Source organism: Oryx dammah, unplaced genomic scaffold, assembly GCF_014754425.2.
Source record: "Oryx dammah isolate SB20612 unplaced genomic scaffold, SCBI_Odam_1.1 HiC_scaffold_5, whole genome shotgun sequence".
NCBI classification, from domain to species: Eukaryota; Metazoa; Chordata; class Mammalia; order Artiodactyla; family Bovidae; genus Oryx; species Oryx dammah.
In genome coordinates this window covers 16249461-16268874 of record NW_024070189.1, presented here as the reverse complement: position 1 = coordinate 16268874, position 19414 = coordinate 16249461, and the positions used below count along the sequence as shown (strand labels likewise).

At 38.4% G+C, this 19414-nt stretch overlaps 1 protein-coding gene across 6 annotated transcripts in view; it reads right to left on the bottom strand.

Moving 5' to 3' along the window:
• The window catches only part of MCTP1 (multiple C2 and transmembrane domain containing 1), a 565543-nt gene that overhangs the window by 176567 nt on the left and 369562 nt on the right, over window positions 1–19414 (bottom strand). For all 6 annotated transcript variants that reach the window (XM_040241502.1, XM_040241504.1, XM_040241505.1 and 3 more), the window contains 2 exons: window positions 17904–18090; window positions 12696–12789 (listed from right to left, as the gene is read on the bottom strand). In XM_040241502.1, coding sequence (XP_040097436.1) covers window positions 12696–12789; window positions 17904–18090 — 281 coding nt within the window. The remainder of the gene's footprint in view (window positions 1–12695; window positions 12790–17903; window positions 18091–19414) is intronic.

The window sequence follows — 19414 nt, the reverse complement described above, 5'->3', positions numbered from 1 at the left end:
ATTCTTGGGAAAGAAGAACAGCCCTGAAAGGAGTCATGCTCCCTGACTTCAGACTATATTACAAAGCCACAGTAATCAAAACAGTATAGTAGTGGCACAAAAACAGACACACAGATTAATGGAACAGAATACAGAGCCCAGGAATAAACTCAGTTACTTATGGTCACTTAATCTATGACAAAGCAGGCAAAAATATACAATGGAGAAAAGACAGTCTTGAAGAGTGCTGGGAAAACTGGACAGCTATGTGTACAATGAGATTAGAACATTTCCTCACACCATATGCAAAAATAAATGCAAAATGGATTACAGACCTAAATGTAAGGCTGAAAACTCCTAGAGGAAAACATAGGCAGAACAGTGTTTGACATAAATCACAGCAATATTGTTTTTTGGATCTGTCTTCTAAAGCCAGGAAGTAAAAGCAAATATAAACAAATTGGACCTAATTAAACTTCATTTCTTTGGCATTGCAAAGGAAATCATTGACTAAAAGTCAACCTGCTGAATGGAAGAAAATATTTGCAAATGATATGACTATTGAGAAGTTAATATCTAAGATATATTATCATCTCATACAACTTAATATAAAAAAACCTGATTAAAAAATGAGCAGAATACCCGAATAGACATTTTTCCAAAGAGGAAAGGCAGATGGCCAATAGGCGCCTGAAAAGATGGCCAACCCTGCCAATCATCAGGGAAATACAAATCAAAACCATAATTACATACCACCTCACACCAGTCGTCATTTCTGTAATCAAATGTAGAGGAACATAATCAGGATGTAGAGGAAAAAGAACTCTCATATACTGTTGTTTGGAATTTAAACTGGTACAGTCAGGACTCTATTGGTGGCCCAGTGGCTAAATCTCTCTAAATCTCAATACAGGAGACCTGGGTTCAATCCCTAGTCAGGGAGCTAGATCTAGCTTACCACAACTCAGACCTGGTGCAGCAAAATAGACAAACAAACTGGCATAGCCATTCTGGAAAATGAGAAAACTAATTTGAAGAGATTTGAATTTGAAGAGATACGTGTATCTCCATGTTCATGGTAGCATTATTGAAAATTGCCAAGACAGAGAAGCAAACTAAGTGTCCATCAACAGATGAAAGGATAAAGGAGATGTGTTACACAGTAGAATGTGGTACCCTATTTGGCCACAAAAGGGGGGAAATTTTGCTATTTGCAGCAATATGAATAAACTTGGAACGTATTATGCTAAGGGAAATAGGTCAGAGAAAAATACTGTATGATACCACACATGAAATATAAAAAATACAGAAAATTAGTGACTATAACAAAAAAGAAACAGATTCACGGATACAAAGAATAGATTAGTGTTTAGCAGCAATGAGAGGGAAGGGGGCAGGGGCAATGTAGAGATAGAGGTATAAGGTATTATGTATAAAATAAGCTACAATGATGTATAACACAGAGAATATGGCCAATATTTTAGAATAATTATAAATGGAGCATAACCTTTAAAAATTGTGAATCACTATATTGTACACCCATGGACTGCAAGGAGATCCAACCAGTCAATCTTAAGGGAGATCAGTCCTGAATATTCATTGGAAGGACTGATGCTGAAACTGAAACTCCAATACTTTGGCTACCTGATGTGAAGAGCTGACTCATTGGAAAAGACCCTGATGCTGGGAGAGATTGAAGGCAGGAGGAGAAGGGGACGACAGAGGATGAGAGGATGAGACGGTTGGATGGCATCACCAACTCAATGGGCATGAATTTGAGTAAACTCCGGGAACTGGTGATGGACAGGGAGGCCTGGCGTGCTGCAGTCCATGGGGTTGCAAAGAGTCGGACACGACTGAGCAACTGAACTGATATTGTACACCTATAAATTATATAATATTATATTACATCAACTACACTTGAATTAAACAATAAGAGATATTCATTTGGAAATAACAATAATAAATTCATGACATGTTAACATTCAGTTCAGTACAGTTCAGTCACTCAGTCGTGTCTGACTCTTTGCGACCCCATCAACTGCAGCATGCCAGGCCTCCCTGTCCATCACCAACTCCCGGAGTCCACCCAAACCCATGTCCATTGAGGTTGGTGATGTCATCCAACCATCTCATCCTCTGTCATCCCCTTCTCCTCTTGCCCTCAATCTTTACCAGCATCAGGGTCTTGAGTCAGCTCTTCGCATCAGGTGGCCAAAGTATTGGAGTTTCAGCTTCAACATCAGTCTTTCCAATGAACACCCAGGACTGATCTCCTTTAGGATGGACTGGTTGGATCTCCTTGTAGTCCAAGGGACTAATGTTAACATTAGAGTGATCAAATATTATGCAGCCTTTGAAAAACTCTATTGTACACTCATGAGAGAATGACAGTAAAAAAAAAGCAAATAACATCTCAGTATTATTTATAAAAGAGCTTTTACTTCATAAATCCCTAAATGGGTCTTGGGAATTCCTAGAGGTTCCTGAGCTACACTTTAAGAACCATGACTAAGAGCAACAGAGATAAAGTTTAATGTATATATGAATTTATTTCCCTTGGGGTCTAGTGCTGTGCCAAGTCACTTCAGTCATGTCTGACTCTTTTTGACTCCACGGACTGTAGCCCGCCAGGCTCCTCTGCCCATGGGGTTCTCCAGGCAAGAGTACTGGAGTGGGTTGCCATTTCCTCCTCCAGGGATTCTTCCCAATGCAGAGATCAAACCTGAGTCTCCGCATTGCAGGCAGATTCTTTACTATCTGAGCCCCCAAGGAAGCTCAAATGAAAGTCGTTCAGCTGTGCCTGACTCTTTGCGACCCCATGGGCTACAGAGTCCATGGAATTCTCCAGGCCAAAATACTAGAGTGGGTAGCTGTTCCCTTCTACAGGGGATCTTCCCAACCCAGGGGTCGGACCCAGGACTCCCACAGTGCAGGCGGATTCTTTACCAGCTGAGCCACCAGGGAAGCCCAGGGATCTAGAATTAGATGCAGAAGAATATTTATAGTATCCTGTATCACTAGGCGCATTCGTGAGTGCTAGAAGCGAACCATCTTGGTATATGCTGGAGAGCCCGAAATTTATGATAGAAGAATGGGAAACAAGACAGATAGGAAACTGGAAAATAAAGGCAAAGGAGACTCTGGGCTTTATAAAATGAGGAGAGGCAGCAGAGAAGTTATGTCTAAACCTTTAAGAGTTTAAATAGATTATGGCAAAAACATTTAAAGACTTTATTTTCAATTAACATTTAACAAGAAACTGCACGTATCTGACTTGCTCTTAGATTAGAAACACAAAACTTGTTTGGCCTAAAATAAATGTAAAAGTATATCATGAACTCCTCCTCTGTTTCTGTAAGTCCTTATGGACACTTTAGGGCCTTCAATAACTATATATTCAATTAAATTCTGCACAGAAAAGTATGGGGTTTCAGATGATTATCTGAATAATTCACATAAGTGAATTAACTAGCTGGAGAGGTCTTTTGCAATGGAATAAAATTCTTTAGATTTAAAAAATTAAAAATCATATTAGGTGATTAAATCTCTTTATATTTTTTAGGCGATAACACTGAAAATTGCCACCTGTCAGGCCTTTGTCTTTAGAATGATATCTTTCTTTTTATTTCTCATCTACATAATATCTACTCATTCAAGGGTCTGCTCCTCATCTTGGCACCTACTGCAGGATCTCAGATTCTGAAGGCCCAGGAGAGAAAACTTCGAGTCCACGTTCAAAAGCTCATCTAGGACTTGAAGCTCCCCCTGCAACCAGGTGGTCATACCGACCTGGCCTCAATGGCTCCAGTGACAGGGAATCACTACTTCCACGGGGATATTCTGATTTGTTTTTTGGCAATTATAAATTAGGGGGGATGCTTCTTTGCATTTTGTCTCTCTGGAGCTTTTGTCTAAGTTTGAATGAAATAAGGGGTGAAAAGAGGGATGGCATCTGTCACTGAGACGACGTGATTTGTGCTTGTCACCTGCCCTCTTGCACTGGAGAGTGTGGATGGCTTGCTGAGCATCTATTCTATTCCCAGTGTGTCTCTGCCCGAAACTGGAGAAGCCACAAAGGCTGAAGTGGCATTTCCGGACTTCTTTGCAAGCTGGGGTTGCAGATGTGATTCGGGCTGCATCGATCAGAGGTATCTGCCTGAGATCTGACACTAGAGCTCAGTTCTCCGAGAGGGCAAACTGCTCACAGAGCGAGCAGGAGAGGCATACGCTGCCATCACAGCGCCCTCCCCACAGGCTCTCGTGGCAGGAGCTGAAACATCTTGGCTCTTTCATGTAGCTCTAGTATTAACTCCTGGAAATCAGAACTTGTTTTCTTAGGCCCTTCCTGCCTCCAAAGATTCTGTGATCCACTAAAAACTCTATAATAAATCCCTTTCTGATGAAACATGCTAGAAGGAAGTGTGCTCTCTGGATTGAACCTTGGTCTTTACTATTCTTACCAACCCCTAACAACACCCTCCCCGTGACAGCTTTTGGATAACTGACCAAAAAATCATTTCAACATCTTCCTTTCTCTAGTACAAGCTGGTGGGTTGACTAGATCTGGACTGGCATCCTTGCCCTGCCTTTTATGAGCTGGAGTGTGTATATGTGTGTGTATATGTGTATATGCATGAGTGCGTGTGCATGTGCGTGCATGTGTGTGTGTGCATGCACGTGTGTGTGTGTGCGTGCGTGCGTGTGTGTGCCTGCATGTGCGTGTGTGCGTGTGTATGTGTGTGTGTTGATCTGGACAAGTTATTTAAACTTCCACACCTCTGTTTTCTATTTTGTAAAGGGAAGATAACAACAATACCTAATTAGGTTGTTGTGAGATTAATTGTGATAATCCTTATATCAGGCTTAGGGTAGTGTCTGACATGTGATAAGGGCTCAATAAACGTTAGTTGCTATGATTACTGTCATTATCATTTTCATTGAGCTAGTTTCAATGGCCTTGATTTTAAAACACGATATCAAGGATGTATTCTGGTTAGCTTGTCAATGTCCTTCTTTAAAGAGTAGCTTCCAAAACTGAATTCCCACCCCAGGATGTCTGATGAACCCAGGAGGGGGTATCATTTCAATATTCTCCTGTGATTGAATGTAACAAAACTGATGTATGTTTAATTCACTCTCATGGAGATTAAGCTTGATTCAAACTCAAAGACTTTATTTTCTGCTGTTAAATCAAGAAATCACTGCTTTTTACACAGGCAAGCCTTTTGATTTATAATTTTTAATGTTCATTTTGCAGAACTAAGTCTATTATTTAAGTTTGCTGATTATATGTATATGTATAAATTGTACATTATATATAGTATATATGTATACAAATAGCATACATATTGGTCTGATATATAATGAGTTAATTATGCTTCCAGCAAGTTTGATAAAGAAGCAGTCAATTATCTCCTCAAAGTCAATAGTCACTATGTCGACAGGTTAGACAAGGGACAGAGTGCTGCATTCCTCTGCATGGCACTTCCCACTGCCATCAGTTCTTTAATATAATCACCCTTTGGGGTGGATCATTTAGTCATTTCTGAGGCTAACCACACTATCATGTCGTCCAAATATCCCTGCAGTAAGATTTTATTTCAAAAGCCTAGTTAAATCCAGATCCTCTCTGCAGTATTTCCCTAATTCACTGTTGTAGAAAATTCATGTCTTATTTACACACTTATAATGCAACAAAATATATAGAATAGTTTAATTTTAAACAATGATTAAATGATGATTATTAAAATTTAAGCAATTTTAAATGATGATTCTAACATCGAAAACATTTCTTCAAGCACTGGGTAAAACCCTGGAGCTAGCCCTCCAAGTCAAATCAGCAATTCTCTATTTCTTTACTCAAAGGATCATTTTGTAATCTTACTTCCACAGAACTCAATTAATTATTTTAGAGTATTTCTCTTCCCCTCATTTCCCACTGATAGTGGGACCACCACTTTTTCAGCCCATAGTCCTTCACCTCTAGAGCATATCAAACCCAATTATTAATCTCTTTTGTCATCCCACCTATTCTTCCAGAGCAGTATCTTCTAGCCATGTGACCAGCATATGAATCACACATGATTTCTGCAATTTCCTGTAAAACACTAGTTCAGACTCAGGTCTCATTTGCCCTTATGCTAAATTATCATTTTACTCTCCTCACAAATATTATTAACTGTTTGTTTTTAGAAGAACACTTTTGCATTTATATAATTAGAATATGACTTAGCTTTTTAAAAAATAAAATTACTAAAGGATGCAAAATTTATTTCTGTGTGCAATATGGTGTCAGAAAGTATACTATCTGCTTAAAAGTCTATAGTCTTCATTATTAAAAGGCAAATAGAAACATTAAGTTAGAAAAGAAATAGAGCATTCTTGGGAACTTTATAATACATTTTGTGTAAAATTTTGATTTTATGTTTCAAGAAATATAGTTTTAAGATTTTAAGATCGAGTTTAAAAATTAAGAATGATATCCACAAATAACTCCCACCCCCACCATGGGTAAATTATTTTACCCTTGATAATTCACAAATATAAAGGAACTCTGTTGCATTTTGTATATAATACTTTCAATGGAACTATGTAGAGTTTAAAGGACATCTATTTTCTCTTCTTCAGTGATAGGTTTTAAATAGTGATCATAAACTCTAAGACTGCATTTATCAGATATCATCAATGTTATTAAATGTGATGATGTCTATGAAAGGCCTATGCTATTAAAAATCCAAACTGCTACAATTCTATAAAAGAAACAGCATAACTACTCCTATTCTAGGAGAGCTACCATATTTGGAGGGCCACTCAAGCAACAATGGCTTCCATCTTATGCAGTTTGCTTGAGTAACCCACAAAAGTTAATTTTTTAAAAGGATAATATCTTGGATGCATATGTGCTTGGCATTTAGTATATAAATCTTTCAAAGACCAGACTTGCCTTTTTCTGTACAGCTAGCTTTTCATTTTCTTTCTCTGAATAGACCCATAATGTTCAGGGAAAATACCAAGAATAATAAATCCAAATCTCTGTATAAAATATACCTTCATGACACACTCAAGCTGGAAATCACAGGAACCAATAAAAATGCAGGCAGCCTACTGATAATGAGGTCAGAAATACAAATAAATTTACTTTTAATGAAGACTGGAGGCACAGTAATCAAAGTGTTAAAATTCATTTCATGCATATCTCATTTGCTTCTTAGCTGATATTTACCACGCAATCTGTGAGAAAGTAGAGGCCTAAGAAGCTCCAGATAAATGGCTCAATTAATTGTACAGAGGTAGACTTCTTTGAGCTGAGCTGGAGCTGTGAGCTCTTTATTAAAAGCACTATTCTGTAGCCCATAACCTTGTTCCTTGACTCCTCTCTGGTTTCCAATTTAAACAAGTCCCCATGCGGCCTGCTCTAAAGGGCTTTGTCTCCCTGTCATTGTTAAGAGAGCTGAGGCATCCTGGAAGTGTGAAATCAGACCTCATGAGTTGAACGGTTCCCCAGGGAACGCCGGACTGCGCAGAAGGTCAAAGTCATGGGCCGGACCATCTAAAAGTGTCTGATCGACGGTCTGTGACACAGCAAGTTGGGGGTGGTGGTGAGGAGGTGAGGGGGGCGGGTAGGGCTAGACTGAAGAGGACTGAAATTGAACACATCTTAATTAAAGCCCACAGACAGCAAAACAAAATGTTTTCTAGGCAGCCTGTCAAACGGGGCTTAAATTTAGCTCTGCTAATGAATCTGAGCTGCTAACTGTTATTTCTTAAGATAATAAGACTCTCACGGAAGCTGAAAAAAAAACTGTAGCATGTCTTTTTCTGCTGTTTTGTTACTTAAATATTTTCCAACAATGAAGACAGTTTTCCTACAGAAAAACATGGAAAAAGTCTATGCAGATAAAGGGGTAGTAAACATCTCTCTTAATAACTAGTAGGTTTCCAGACTCCGGGGGCTGGTGAGTCGCAAGTCTTGATGTGCAGGCTTGTTCCGGAAAAGATATGCTCATTTAGTGGGACTGTTTCAATGACAGCTCTGTTAATTGTAAAATTCTCTCCCTCTCTTCCTTTTTTTTTCTTGCTCTCCCTCTATTGTTTCCTGAAAGAGATGTGCATTAATTTGAGAGATCAGTTCACCTGGAGTGAAGAAGTTTTATATGAGTGTACCTTTTAATACAGTGAAAAGGCAGAGCATCTTTTGAAAGGGTTTCACAGTTCTCCCATATCAGTGTTTCTGAAACTGAGTGCCTGGTATCCCTGGGGAGGCTGTGACCTCTTCCTCAGGAGCTCAAAAAAACAACCCAAGGGAAAATGAAGGGGAGGGGCTGAGGAGAAGAACCCTTTTCTTTTTCTTCTTTAAGAACTTGAAAGAACCAAGAGGCCAGGTCTAAATACTCTGCAAAGAAAGCCTCACTCAATATAGAAGACTTTAAATGTTCAGCTGAAAGCAAAAATTAGGCCCCATCTAAAGAAGAATAATGAGAAGCTAGGAAAGACAAATTCCAACATACAGTGAACTGTTTCCCACCACCAAAAAAAAAAAAAAAAAAATTTTCCCCCCTCATTGGTCTTTCTCTCCACACAATCTGTCCAGCTTCAAGGAACATTTGATTTAGCGGTAGAATCTCCCCCAGTGAACACAGGGCTAGACAGTCGGAAGATTTTGCTCTGATGGTCCAGAGAGACATTAACCTTTTCACTGGTTCCTTGAAAGGTAAGTAAGTTGTACCACGCAGTATTTTTCAGTGAATCGAACTTTTTCCCTCCTGAAGAATTTCACTGACCAACTTTGAAAACCAGAGTGCCACTTTCTCAGGCTGTGAAAGGCTGCCCACAATTTGACTGAAATTTCAATCCACTCTTGTGCCTCGTTCAATGCATGTGTATGTGTGGGAGTTGTAAATGGAGGCCTTAACCAGAGTTAATCTCTTTTTAAAATCTGTATTAACCTTAATGATTTGAAGTGCACTGTCCAACACTGGGCCATTGAGACCGAAGAAAAAACGACCCTCAACTATCAACAGTTTATTAGGGGCTTAACTGAAGTGACCTACTGTAGTAGCCTTCAGCTGAACAAGGCTATAGGCTTTTTGTGGAAAGGAGAAGAATTGAGGGTTTCATTAAAAAGTAATTTGTGCTTTATACTCACTCATTCAAAGAGAGTCTCAATTGCTCTTTATTCACACAGAGTTAATACAGTATCACAATGTTTCTCAATGAATGTGTTGTAACAAAAGAAAAATTTTACATTTTGAAAGGAAAAAACTCTTTGTAACTGCAGTAAGATTGATGGCTACTTAAAAGATTACAGAATCTCTTTTCTAGTGCTCATGCTAAATGATGAAATATTGTAATTAAAAATTTTTTTGCTTAAACTGTGGATGCTTCACTTGATATTCTGGTCATTAAACATATTTTAAGAATTGAGTGAAGTTGGTCAAATATAAGTTTGTGTTGTTGGACTTGTCTGGAAAAGTGTTTGGAAACCAACCAAGTATCTTATGGCAACAGCCCCGTTTATATCAGCTCAAAAGTATTTTTTACTTCATGCAGAGAGCTATCAGTGATTTAAAATCTCCCCTCTCCATCCACAACAGTCCTAAACGGATGCTAATTTGAGCGTTTGTAGACAGCACCGCTGATTTTCTTCCCTTTCCTCAAACTGTTGCTAAGTATCTTGTAGAGCCTGACTATGATTATCCACTGAGATGCACAACATATTTTTAAAGTTCTACTTTGAAAAAGCAGGAGATAAAGTATACAAAGAGCTTATTTGTGCCCCAAATTTCATGCTAAAGACCAAGAAGGATCAGTATATATTTATATGTATGTATTTATAGGTAAGTATGCATTTATCCTTTGCAGAAGTAAAGACTTTAAAAAAAAATTGGCAGAATATTCAGACATCTGACTTGAATATATGGTCCTCGGTTTTGGCCACCATCACAAATGTCACAAAGACCACAAAAGGCCCAAGAGTGAGTGAGGTCAAAGACTGAATTATCCTCTTGCCCCTGAATAGTTCAACATCTCTCTTGTTCAATTCAGAGCACATTAGATTATAAGGTCAGTGTGGAATGAGGAATCATTAGATTTATATCCCTAAAACTGGAAGGAAAAAATGGAGAATCTGTTATTTAGTATTCTCCAAATTAAAGTCCATTTTATCAGAACAAAATTATGTCTCACTGAATCCCTAAGGAAAAGGCAATTGCTATTCACACTAATTTACATAGAACCATTATGAAAGAAATATACCTATTTTCTCCAGCTTCAAGAGAACATGTACTTTAACTTGCATAGTGGCATATAGGGCATCTGGGTTAAAGTAATTGGCATATTCATGAAGTTTCAAAAGCAATGACAGCTTCTCTCCAAGAGACACAAACAGATAATTACATTTAACTTGTGTAATGGGCAGGTATCTAAACTTCTGACGTACATGGGATTTGAAATTTTGTATAAGAAATTATTGTACCCACTATAAATATCCAGGGATAGTTCTTAACATTTTGATGCTAGTGGTAGGAGCCTGCCTGCTGGTGCAGGAGACATAAACAGACGTGAGTTCGATCCCTGGGTCAGGAAGATCCCCTGGAGAAGGAAATGGCAACCCACTCCAATATTCTTGCCTGGAGAATCCCATGGACAGAGGAGCCTGGTGGGCTACAGTCCATGGGGCTGCGAAGAGTTGGACACGACTGAAGCTACCAGCATGCACGCACAAACACGATACCCTCTGACATACTTTTAATTTTTGTCTTTATCTTCAGATGCTTTTAGCCCAACAGTGGGTGCTCCCCTTCACTGCAGAAAATACTCAAGAAAAGTGAAGATGCTTCCTGTGATGGTAAATGTCATTGCCATGAATTTCTGAATCTACCTGCTGCTGGGAATCAAAGGCTGGCCAGAGCCTCTGTAGTGTAAAAGTAGCACTGAATTCCTCTTCTGGTCTTTAAGTTCATGTTCAAAGTGAACAAAAAAGAACAGACCAGTTAGTCAACCACTCATGTTGACTGTTGGTTCTAATAATGAAAGCTCATAATAAATAAAATCATTTTGTCCAGATTAATCTGGTTATAATCACACATGAAATAAAATAGAATGTGAATAAACTTGACATTCACTAATCGTTTAGTACAAGAAGCCAAGTCAGTATAGGTGCAAAAAAAATTACAGTCTTCTCTCCCACTATTTTCAGGTATGCCTATCTTGAAACAATATCTGAATGAGTTGATAATATCTTCCATAAAGAAACTGTAAAGTCCCAGCATTTTTACTTTTATCATACAATAGTCACTCAATACTATGCAAATATTAAAAAATTTAAAATATTGTCATTTTGGAATGCTGCTGCTGGTAAGTCACTTCAGTCGTGTCCGACTCTGTGCGACCCCATAGACAGCAGCCCACCAGGCTCCCCAGTCCCTGGGATTCTCCAGGCAAGAACACTGGAGTGGGTTGCCATTTCCTTCTCCAATGAATGAAAGTGAAAAGTGAAAGTGAAATCGCTCAGTCGTGTATAACCCTCAGCAACTCCATGGACTGCAGCCTTCCAGGCTCCTCTGTCCATGGGATTTTCCAGGCAGGAGTACTGGAGTGGGGTGCCATTGCCTTCTCCCATTTTGGAATAGACCTCTGCTATTTTAGTTTTAAGGCATGTGATCTTTTAATTAGATTTTGATTCTGTTCCATTAATTAACGGCAGCAGTGACCATATAATAAGCTTGCAAGCCCTCATTTGGTAGGAAAAGTATATTTCTCCATTTCAGACAACTTAGCTACCCTTTGAGGGTCAACTTGCTGGCCATTCACAGTGGTAAGCATATTTCTACAAATTATAAGTGGATACTTTCTTTTAGGAACGGGGAAGTTTGCACAAAAATTGGTCAAGTCAATCCTATTTATTGCCCATCTTAAGATGGACAATTTAAGGAATCATATAAATACCTCCCAAATCCTATGAAATTAAACAGTAAGTAAACGCTCACATAGCTGTAAATTCAAAACAATAATTCTGCAAAGTAATGAAATAATTAACATGTTATAGAAGCAGCAGTATCCAAATCAGGAAGCTTTAAGATATCATATTGATTTTGGCATTTTTACAGGCCTGTTTGTTGGTTTCCCAGGCCTGTTTCTTGAAAAAAAAAAAAAAAGTTTAGAACAATGTAGATGTTTAGTTTAGATTCAGAATTATCTCCGAGATGTACTAGGGAATTTGGACAACTAAAGAATTGGATGGGCAACACAGATACCAAAAGTTCATTCCAAGTAATTGAGTGTTATGTATCTAAATTTTTCAGCAAACTATGTAAGAGATTTCATGCATGTTTGAATTATCAGTGTTGATGCTATAATGTCACCTGAGGGAAGCTGATACTGGTTTAAGAAAAGAAGATACATCATTACTACCCAGAGACTCCAAAATGACAAAACCTGAAAGAAATATAACCACTATGTTGACTAAACCTTGGAGAAGGCAACAATTCAAAAGCTGTTTTCCTTTTTACTGTTCATTTTTTATTATGTTACCTTTCTTTTTAACAGCTGAGACAGTATAAAAATCAGGTGGATAGCAAATCTTTGTAAGATCAACACACTTTACAATTTACTTTGATTATTCAGTTAGGTGAAATGAAAAGTTCCGTCATCAAACTATAGAGCTGGCATGCTGCTTGATACACAGGCAAAAGGAAAGCGGCATCGTTTCTTACCTGTGACGTCAGCAGCCATTAACCCTTCTGCTCTGATCACTTTCACTTGGAGGAAGCCCACATCTTTCAGGTTGTGAAATATCCGCAACGGGCTCTGAAACACCCCAAAGTCAGTATTAGAAAAGAAAGGTCCTAAAACACCTCTAGGAGTGCTCTGAGAAAATACCAAGGGCTATGGTTGATCTCAGGATGCTGCTGAAATGATCCAAGGGATATTTGTGTTTCTTCAATAAGGATGTCCTTTTCTGCCATCATGAATGTGTACCCATACACACACACATTTGTGTAGATAATTATTACTATGTAAGTAGATTTTTTTTTAAAGAGTAAAAAAAATACCACAACACTGCTTCTCCATAAGTAATTAGCAGTAGATAGTGAACAATCAATTATGAAATATGACATGCCTGCTTTCTTCCATCCATCTCCTTTACCAAAGCACTCCAAGAAATCTTTCATCTATAGGTATGATGGTCTGGAGACTAGTGATTCTTAATAGGAATCTTAGATTGTTGGTTAAGTAACAAACACACTTAAGGCTTTGGGAGTAAGAAAGACAACATTAAATTAATTTTCTACTATATTTTCTCCTTGGTGAGCTTTGGAAACTGTAGGTGCTAGATGAGGGTTAAAGACTGTTTTCTAATATTTAATTCAAAAGATTTAAATATTAGAAAATATCACACACCTTTCAGGTAAAAGACATATATAGTCTTTTAAAATAAATCAGGGTGATTACTCAAAATAAATTCAAAAGTGATGGATAATCTTTTCTTAAATTTGTAAATTTATCTGTCATTGTAGTAGGTATAGAAATTTTGATAGAAGAATCAGACTCAAATGCTAAAACCAATTTAATTTCATGAATTAATAATGGTAGAGTGTGAATAAGTGTAATACCTAAAGGAACTAAAAGAGGGGATACAAAGAAAATAATTCAAAACTCTCATGAACATAAACAGAGAGTAAAATCAACCAATAGTACATGATACACATTTGTTCTGGAGAAGGAAATGGCAACCCGCTTCAGTATTCTTGCCTGGAAAATTCCATGGATAAAGAAACCTGGTGGGCTACAGTTCATAGGGTCGCGAACAGTTGGACATGACTGAATGACAGGACACACACACATTTGTTTATTGGCACTTCAATGCGATTTTCTCATGACAAAATCAGTATTTTTATTCAGTAAATCAAAGGCACTGCTTTATCATAATCTTCAATATGTTTTAAAACTGGAAAGCATAACACAGTTTCACATAATAAAGTTATCTATTAAAATGTTACTAAAGATCATTCCCATCTTTGTTTTGAGAACATGAGAATACTGAGAAGCACAAGCTTACCATGATATTAACTTTATCAGCCCTGTATGACTAGTCATTGTTTAGACTGAAGCTTTGACCTTGGTACACTGAGAGGAGGAAACACAGATAGATGTGTAATCTCATAGCCTAACTTTGTAAAAAAAAAAAAAAAAAAAGAAGAGTTTAGCGCAAGGATTAACTCCTAATCTTTCATTGTTTTTAAACAGCTGTTTATCACCCAAACTCTGTTTAAGCTACCCAGATGCCAGGGTTTAATAAAAATGCACCTCTCTCTCCATTTAAATTTCTGTAAATTGAGGGTTTAAGAGTGGAAACGTTAGACTGAGTGTTATAATTCAGAGATCTGCAGACTTGTCTTCCTAAGGTGGTAATGGTCAGGTGTGGGAAGCTGCTTCTTATCTCAGAGCTTACTGACTGTTAAGGACCAGGTAAGTCTCCTAATCTAACCACGGAGAGGAGTTTTATCAAAAAGGTTTCTGTCCTTTAATTTGTAGGAACAATTTAGACCTTTTCACTGTGACTGAAGCAGGTATCTGCAGTCCGAGAATCATTTTTATACTGGTAAACTCACTGCAGAGTCACACTGCTAGTGATACGTTAGCTCCAAAGTTCTGTTTTCCATGCAGAGGGGTAATTATTTGAAGGTTTCATTTTCTCCTGTCAGCTGACAGTCATTTATGGCAAATTTCAACTGTTTAGGCCAGCAACACATGGATTATAATAAGAACTCCAAGAGGGAGAAAAAAAAAAAAAGAAGCAAAACACGTGAATGTATCAGTTAAAAAATATAACTTTAAGGAATACTTCATCAGGAGGTATTCCGGCCTTGTTATTTACAGTTATTTTAGAGGGCCTCTAAACCAGGATGGATTCTGAAGCCAGAAATTTCCATAGCAGAGGAATCTATGATTTGCTGTGAATCCTTTCAGCCCTCAATAGATGGGAAAAGATTGAAATGCTCTGGAGAGGAGTCCTCTTTATTTTTTTAATGAAAGGCTGTATAATATATTTTCTCTATGGCTGCAGCAGCTGTCAGGAGAGCATCTCAGTTCAGCTCTATTACGGGAGAGGCAACACCCCATCGCATGGCATCGGGATGCTCTGAGGGGCCAGCGCTGATTGACAGCTTGTCACCGTGACGTCTTATTCCATCTCTGTTATGGAGAAAATTAATGTCACACCACCAGCCTTATGACTCGCTGTCATCTTAGAACCGCTCACCTTTTATCAATGCTCTAAATAACATTTCAAGCCCATCGTCTCACGGTGGACAATCCGGTCAAGGGACATTAAATCAGATGACTGTGAAATGTCATAATAAAAATGGAATGCTAACAACTTCTTCTCTAAACTAGCTCCTCTGGTTTTTAAACTGTGACAAGGGGGAGCAAGGGTTCAGCATCCCCGTTCTGAAAAGGTCATACAATCGCTCTTGGTCTACTACCCATTACTATCCGCCCCCTATTGACCTTCCCTGCTTTCCTCCCTCCAAAAAGGAGGGGAAAAAAAAAAAATGGAATTAGCCATCTTTTTAGAACGTGGTGATCAGATAATGGCTCACATAGTAATGTCTTTAATTTGTGGGGCTTCAATGCTTCACAATGAACCACCGAATGACAGCAAGGGAGAGCCTTCTCAGGCTTGTTTCATGCAAGAGAGCGGGCAAACCACTTACTTTCCTCACCACAACCAGTGCCAACTCAAATTCTTAGGTTTAACCTAACCTTAAAAAAATACGCCAAGTTCTCACTGGAAAACTTATGGATAATTCTCCAAGTAAACTCTTTTATATGTTTCTCCAAAACAAGTGATTTTTCAGACATCATACAGTATTCATTCACTTTATAATCTACCTAATAAAAAGGAAACACTCTGAAACACTAAAATATAGGTGTTTGTCCTTGTATTGCTATGAGTAATCATAATAACACGTGCTGTATTATGTACACTAGCTTCTTAGCAAGTATGATTCTAAAGGGAGATTTAGGCTTATCTTGAAATTCAGGGCTAAAAAACGTATATTTAAAATTGGCTCGCTTTTTAGTATATTGAACATAATATATAATTTGAGAATTAGCTGGGACATCCCCATAATATTTTACATTTTATTGACATAATAGCTAATATTTGAAAGAAGGTATGGAAACAAATATTCAAATTCTCAGTGGAAATGCCTGATTTGAGGAATTTCATGTAGCAAAATAAGGGGGAAAAAAAATCACTAGTAATTGGATCATTTCTAATTACCAAGCCCATTGTATGATACTAACATATGGGACCGTATCAAATATTAATCTATCAAATACAATATTATAATATCTAGAATCATTTTTACATTAATATGTGAATTAATTTCTTTACAATTGTTTTAATTCATGAGGCTCACTTTAGGGAATAAGAGAATATGTCTTGGAGGGTACCAAAATGTGAAATAGTTTTTACAACTGCAATTATATATTCAGAGATGTCATACAATACCTTAGGTGTTTTAAAAATATACACTATTTAGCCTTGCTAAGTCACCTCTATTAAGCTGTTTATGATAACACCATTGGTGGGTGAGTTGTACAAGCATTAGCAGACAGCTGATTCGGTGCAGATAGCCAGAATAAATTTGCTGAAGTGCACATCCTGCTAATCTGTTTGAAGAATATTGTAGAGCATTAGTACCAGCACTTCATGTTATCTGCACAGTCTGATAAGGTACATCTTTATTAAATTCAGTTATTGGAAGGATGTCAGTCAGCAAACAGGAATATTTTAAAATCTAAAAAAAATTAGGCAGTTCTTTGTTAGTCAGAGCTTGGTTTCATGTCTGAGAGTCTAGAGGAGCCTCCTAAACACCTGGCAGCATTGTACAATACAAGCTTTGTAATTTTAAGTGGAAAAGCATTTTTTTTTTTCTTCCAGCTTCACGGGTACTGAGACACTGACTTCTTCAAAGCTTTGCTGAGAGAAAACGATGGAGTAAGAGCTCCCCTCTCTGTTGATTCACGAAAACTACAGGGCGGGAAGCGCACGCTGGGAGGAAGCTGGGAGAGAGACTCGGTTGTCATGTTTGGGCTTGGTAAAATTTGAGAAGGGTACTTGGTGACTCATTCGGCCACCCTGTCACTCTACATCTAATCCAAAGGTAAAGAAGCTTCCTTTTAATTATAGTTCACATTCCATAATTTCAAAATTAAAAGGATGAAGTGAGGCTTTTCTAAGCAGCTGAAAAAGAAAATGATTTCTGTAAATATCTTCTAGTTATCAAAAGTCTGTTAGGTGCTCAGTCATGTCTGATTCTTTGCAACCCCATGGACTGTAACCTGCCAGGCTCTTCTGTCCATGGGATTCTCCAGGCAAGAATACTGGAATGGGTTGCCATTTCCTTTTCTAAGGGATATTCTGGACCCAGGGATCGAACTCGGGTCTCCTGCATCGCAAGCAGATTCTTTAACATTTGAGCCACCAGTGAAGCCCCTAGTTATCTAGCTATGAGTTAAAAAGTTAAGTGCCATTAACTCCATTTCAAATGTATAAAGACAACGAGATTCTAATTCCAATGACAAATAACCAGTGAACTCACTTTACAGTAGTCTTGTGTAAACTTGACTTTCCATCACAGAAGGTTGCCCTGTGTGATAAGAACACTGAGAAGACCCCGAGACTCTAGAAACTGGCTCTGGAAGAGACTCGAGAAAACACCAGGGATCTAGATATCCTCAGGTAACCCAAGTGCTTCTGCAAAGATCTGCATGGTATTTGCACCTGTCCTGCCTTCTGCTGATTCGTCTGTCAGACAGCTTTTGCAGATGTATTCCTGCCACTCCACGTAAATTATTTACAACCTCATCTAGTCACCCCTGACCCTGAGGGAGGAGGGTTACATACGTACATATCGCTTCAGTATTTCCTCGCGTTCTTTCTGGTCCTCCAGGGAGTTGATGGAGAGGTCAGAGATGCTGACAGTGGCCGAAGCTGTCAGGGTGACCAGCAATACCAGATGCCCCTCCCCTTCTTCCAGCTGCAACTCCAGCTTGTGTGTCTGCTCCCTACTGAGAGCCGACAGGTCAATCTGGCACCTAAAAACAAATGTTTTGAATTAGCAAGAGGCTTAAAAAAATTTTTTTTGGCCACATCAAACAGTGGAGGTGCAGGCTGCTCAGAGCTATGTGAAAAATAAATCAATGGAAATACCATTTGAACCCCTGGAAGCATATTCCTTTCATGTCAGCTGACTTCACAAAATTCAGACTCTGATTATTTTAGTAACTAATTGCTTATTTCTTGTAAGAGGCAAGAAGTATGCTTATCTGATTTGATTACTACCCATTGTCACCACATTTATAAATCAGCAAGGGCTTTCAACCCCAAGATGGCCCAGATGAGTGAGGCCTTGCTTGTAGAAAGACTAACAGGAGCTGTCTAAACTACCAAGAGTCTGAACTTGTGTTACACTCTAAAAAGCATAGGCATTTTGCAGTTGTTCATAAATGCTATTAAGAGTGAATAGATCATCACTATGATGATGTCAGACGTTTTACATTTTTAAAACCATGTCAGTTTATTCACAGAACACTACACGAATCTAAATTAACAGATCCTCTGAGGACATTATAGCTCAAGTGTTATAGCTCAAAGTTTCAAGAAAAACTTTGTAATAACGTGGTAGCCCATGCTCAGCACGCCACCCTCTCAGAGTTGAACAAATTCTTTTCATAAAAATGTCAGTTGATTTGGAAGAGAAAGATACTGTGGTGACCACAGGCCAATAAACTAAGAGAAAGGAGGCAGACATGAGTAAAAGACATTTAAAACAGGAAATAGCCAATGAAAAGAATAAATATGGGAATGTCATAAACAGAGTGGTCAGCTCTCAGTTCAGTTCAGTTCAGTTCAGTCGCTCAGTCATGTCTGACTCTTTGTGACCCCATGAATTGCAGCACGCCAGGCCTCCCTGTCCATCAACAACTCCCGGAGTTCACTCAGACTCATGTCCATCAAGTCGGTGATGCCATCCAGCCATCTCATCCTCTGTCGTCCCCTTCTCCTCCCGCCCCCAATCCCTCCCAGCATCAGGGTCTTTCCCAATGAGTCAACTCTTTGCATCAGGTGGCCAAAGTACTGGAGTTTTAGCTTCAGCATCAGTCCTTCCAATGAACATCCAGGAGTGATCTCCTTCAGAATGGACTGGTTGGATCTCCTTGCAGTCCAAAGGACTCTCAAGAGTCTTCTCCAACACCACAGTTCAAAAGCATCAATTCTTTGGTGCTCAGCTTTCTTCACAGTCCAGCTCTCACATCCATACACAGCTATCAGGGAAGATTAAATTTTTGCCCCTTCTTATTCTTCATTCTATTTATTGCTTATTATTTTGCTTTTAAGTTAAACTTTTATGAATAGGGC